This window comes from Nematolebias whitei, chromosome 20, assembly GCF_014905685.2.
Source record: "Nematolebias whitei isolate Nwh7 chromosome 20, NemWhi1, whole genome shotgun sequence".
Taxonomy (NCBI): domain Eukaryota; kingdom Metazoa; phylum Chordata; class Actinopteri; order Cyprinodontiformes; family Rivulidae; genus Nematolebias; species Nematolebias whitei.
Genome location: NC_056517.1, coordinates 6,888,531 through 6,892,476, shown reverse-complemented (window position 1 = coordinate 6,892,476; position 3,946 = coordinate 6,888,531). Strand labels below are relative to the sequence as shown.

At 36.8% G+C, this 3,946-nt stretch overlaps 1 protein-coding gene across 2 annotated transcripts in view; it reads right to left on the bottom strand.

The window, feature by feature from the left end:
* LOC119426717 (cytochrome c-type heme lyase) overlaps window positions 1-2,137 on the bottom strand; it is a 7,663-nt gene extending 5,526 nt beyond the window's left edge. The window contains exons 1-4 of one of the 2 annotated variants that reach the window (XM_037694301.1): window positions 2,067-2,137; window positions 1,401-1,458; window positions 413-529; window positions 291-323 (exon numbers count right to left, since the gene is read on the bottom strand). In XM_037694301.1, the coding sequence (XP_037550229.1) occupies window positions 291-323; window positions 413-521 (142 nt within the window). In that variant the 5' untranslated portion in view covers window positions 522-529; window positions 1,401-1,458; window positions 2,067-2,137. The remainder of the gene's footprint in view (window positions 1-290; window positions 324-412; window positions 530-1,400; window positions 1,459-2,066) is intronic. The other variant, XM_037694300.1, reaches the window with a different exon arrangement.
* Window positions 2,138-3,946: the final 1,809 nt, after the last annotated feature.

The window sequence follows — 3,946 nt, the reverse complement described above, 5'->3', positions numbered from 1 at the left end:
GCTATATATATATATATATATATATATATATATATATATATATATATATATATATATATATATATATATATATATATATATATATATAAGTGATTAGGAGTTTTCACATATCACAAACACTTTTTAGTAGAAAAGAAAAATAACATTAAGGCCAATATGTGCAAGTATTTAGAGATTTCATTAAAGTCACTAAAGCGTGGCAACCTTCTTGTCTGAGACACTCTGGTAACAGTCATATAAAACCATCATGGTCCGGGTGGTGAGATCTTTATCACACTAATAACACTGACCTTTGACGGGCTCAGTCTGCTTCACGAGACACTCTGCAGGTGGACACAGAAACAACACACCCATTAAATTACAACACGTTAACATACTTTTAGTGAGCTAATCCAGAAACTGACTGGTTTACCTTTTGTGGGTGGGGCTTGGTGGTGCATTGGACAGCTCTGAGGGGGCGTGGCCATCACAGCCTCTGCCTGGACAGTGGCAGCAGCAGGTGTGGACACAGAGGCTCCCATCCTGCTGTCTGTGTGAGCAGAGACACGTTCTGTCAGTTTCACTCTGAGCAGGAGCAGAAGTGAAACCTTCCTGCTGTCATATGATTAAAAACATGTCTACCGTGGGGCGCAAAGCAGTTTGTCAGGAAGAAATGCTGCATTCACATTTATTCACTTCCAACAAGTGTTGGACGGGGCCCAGACCGACGAGGAATCAGCTGGTCTTCCTGTCTCTGTGGAACAGCTCCTTCTACAAATTAATCTGCTCCCTCCAGTGAACCCAGACTGAAAACTTTGCTGTTCCTCTGAGTCTTTTAGTCGTTGCGTTTGGTGAGTTGACTAATAGTTAATAATAAAGTCTTAAACAAAGATCTTGTATTTTGTGAGTGTAGGTGTTTTTTCTGCTTCTGCTGCTCCCAGTGAACTAGAAGTTTAGACTTGGTAATTGTATTTACACTGGATGTCCTTCCTGTCTCAACCACAGACGCCGAGCTACCACAGCCCTCCGTGTGGAGCAGAGAGCTGCCATCTTGGGCACCCGAAGGAGCAGATGGTGGGGGTAAGGACCCAGAGTGAGGAAAATGAGGGTGGAGGCCGGTGTTTCACCTGAACTTTCCAACCCACGTTTTGATGTTTTCAGTCCAGGGAGTTGAACAGTCGACCTTCCGATCACAGGCTTGCCTTCTCTAACCTCTGTACCACCACTTCCCCTACACTTCACGAAAGCAGCTGCATTAAAAACACTTTTTGTTTTCTTATTTACTTTGTTAAAATTACTGGAGAGGTTGATGACAGAAAACGTGTCTGCTTGTGCTCATATTCAAAGTAATTATATTCAGCATTATATTATAATATTATAATTACATCAGTCACATATTCAGTACGCTACAAGATCATTACCAAGTTCAGAAGATTGTCAGCTCTCAGAATCATCACGTTCACTGAAGGTGAGATGTTCCTGAAAACAAGAGTGGTCTCTGATCTTACTGTTCATACTTAGAAGGTAATTGATCAAATCACAATGAATCAACTAACCTGCCTAATGATGCTTCATTTCCAGAGAAATCAGACAGTTTTAGGAATGTCACAATTATTTTCTGTAGTTTTGGTATAAATCTACAATTATTCAGCTTTCAAATGATACCAACGTTGTCTAATCCAAAGTAATTTGAACCATGCTACAATGTTAAACATGCCTAAACTTCTTGGAAGGTCTTTTTTAAACCATTTTCAATTCTATGTGATGTGATGTAATGAGGCAAAAAGCAGTAGCAGGTCAAACAGAACCGATGACAATATAACCCATTAGTCTCCTGGTTTTATTCTGTTTACAGGACGAGGCAGCAGAAAACCAAACACGAGTTTGGTCACAGATGGTTGTACTAGTTATTAAACGTCCACTCCACGTTTTCCCAGCAGCTAGGCTAAAGTTAGCTTAACCCGAACTGTGTCTTTTACACAAAGTGAGATCATTTCTACAGCTTCAGGACTCCTTCACCTCCTGCTCCATTAAACGACACACAGCTGGGTCCAACTACCGAACCGAACCATCAAATAAGCACTGACCATTAACAGAAGTCACACTCCGTCTTCTCCTCTTCGGTCCCAATGTCAACGAAATGGACCGGAACGTACGCACGTATGATACGTAAATTCTTGCGTCATCACGCAACACCTAAGAGGGGAACTCGGATTTTCATATATCAAGTTAAAGGTTTTTAGTCTCATCATCACAAATGATAAAAACAACTTTTGAAGCATTTTTGTTTAGACAAAAATGCTTTAAAATGACATATTTATTATTAAATAAATCGTAAATACGTTTCTAGTTGTGTGATTTATTCGCCATTAAAGATCGAAACTGTAATTTCCGAGGTACTTTGAAAGCCACCTAAAGATGAACAGTTACGTATATTTTCAGAAAGGTCATTGTATCATGGATGTACTGACAAAGTCTAACAGCAGTTTTTGTCATTCATCTAATTTTATTTCCTGCCAGAATATCACATACACATGTGAAAAAGTGATAATGATAAACCAACAAAGTCCATGCTCAATAATCCAAATAATGATAAAGTTAGAAGTTTACCTCAAACCTCATCAATAAGGAGTCTTCACCTGGGGCCTATTTAACATTTCCCTCAGTTAATTTGAGATATACATTTCTCATCTTATTTAGATTTGCTTATAATGTAAATTTAAAAAAACGTAACAATGCACTTGTCTGATTTTATGCATTATTGAAGTGCTGCTGTGTTTCATTGTTCATCTCTAAAATTTTGTGAGCTATAACAGACACCAGGACAACTAAATATGAGAAATATTAAATATAAAAAAAAACATACAAGCTATATCAATATAGGAACTTCTACGTTTTCTATTTACCAGATCTTTATTGGCTCAAACGTTGTGCTTTTTTATTATTATTATTATTATTATTATTATTATTATTATTATTATTATTATTATTATTATTATTCAGTTTATTTGTGTATAAAGACATTTCCAATAAAATAGAAATAAATATTACATTTTTGACTGATGAAGCTTTAACATTATCTTAAACTGTAACACAAAGTCTGGCATCTCCACTAGAGGGAAGTAAATTATAACTTATCTGACACATTGAGCTGATTACTGCAAACACTTGTTTTTATGTTTCAACAGTTCATGCTCAATAATCCAGGTGTAAATCCAACAATGTTCAGTCAAATCATCTGGACAGTTTCCTTTTTTTTGCTGAGACGTTTCGTCATCCGACTTCAGAGTTGACGGGGGAGAGAGCAGACCACAGAACCATCTTGTCACTAGCAAACAGTTTTTTTCTGCTATGGGAGTGTGGTACTTGTGAGACTCAGTTTGTTTGTGGCTCCTCTGACTGAAGAAGTCCTTCGGATGAAGGACGAAATGTCTCAACAACAAGAGAAACCATCCAGATGACCTGACTGAACATTGTTGTTTTTATGTTTGTTTGTGGGCAGTTATCAGAGGACTGTTTGGCAAAAGCAGAATTTTCTAACCTGACTTAAGTAGAGAAAATGGGGTTTGATCAAACCTTTTAAAGATCACCTTGGATTGTTTAGTTTCTCGAAACCTAAACCAGCTAAATAAAACCAGCTGTCACATCACAAACGACTTGTTTTTGATAAGAAATATTCATGTAACGTACTTCACTTTACATGAGCATTTAATAAATGGAGATGTTTAAAGAATTAAAGCCAACAATAATAATCTGTTGGAATTACAGGAACAGCTCTAAAATGGTTTAAATCATATCTATCTGATAGATTTCAATTTGTAAATGTAAATAAGAAATCTTCTTCATACACCAAAGTTAGTCATGGAATTCCTCAGGGCTCAGTGCTTGGGACAATATTCTTTACTTTATATATGCTTCCATTAGGTAAAGTTATTAAACAGAATGGGATAAATTTTCATTGTTATGC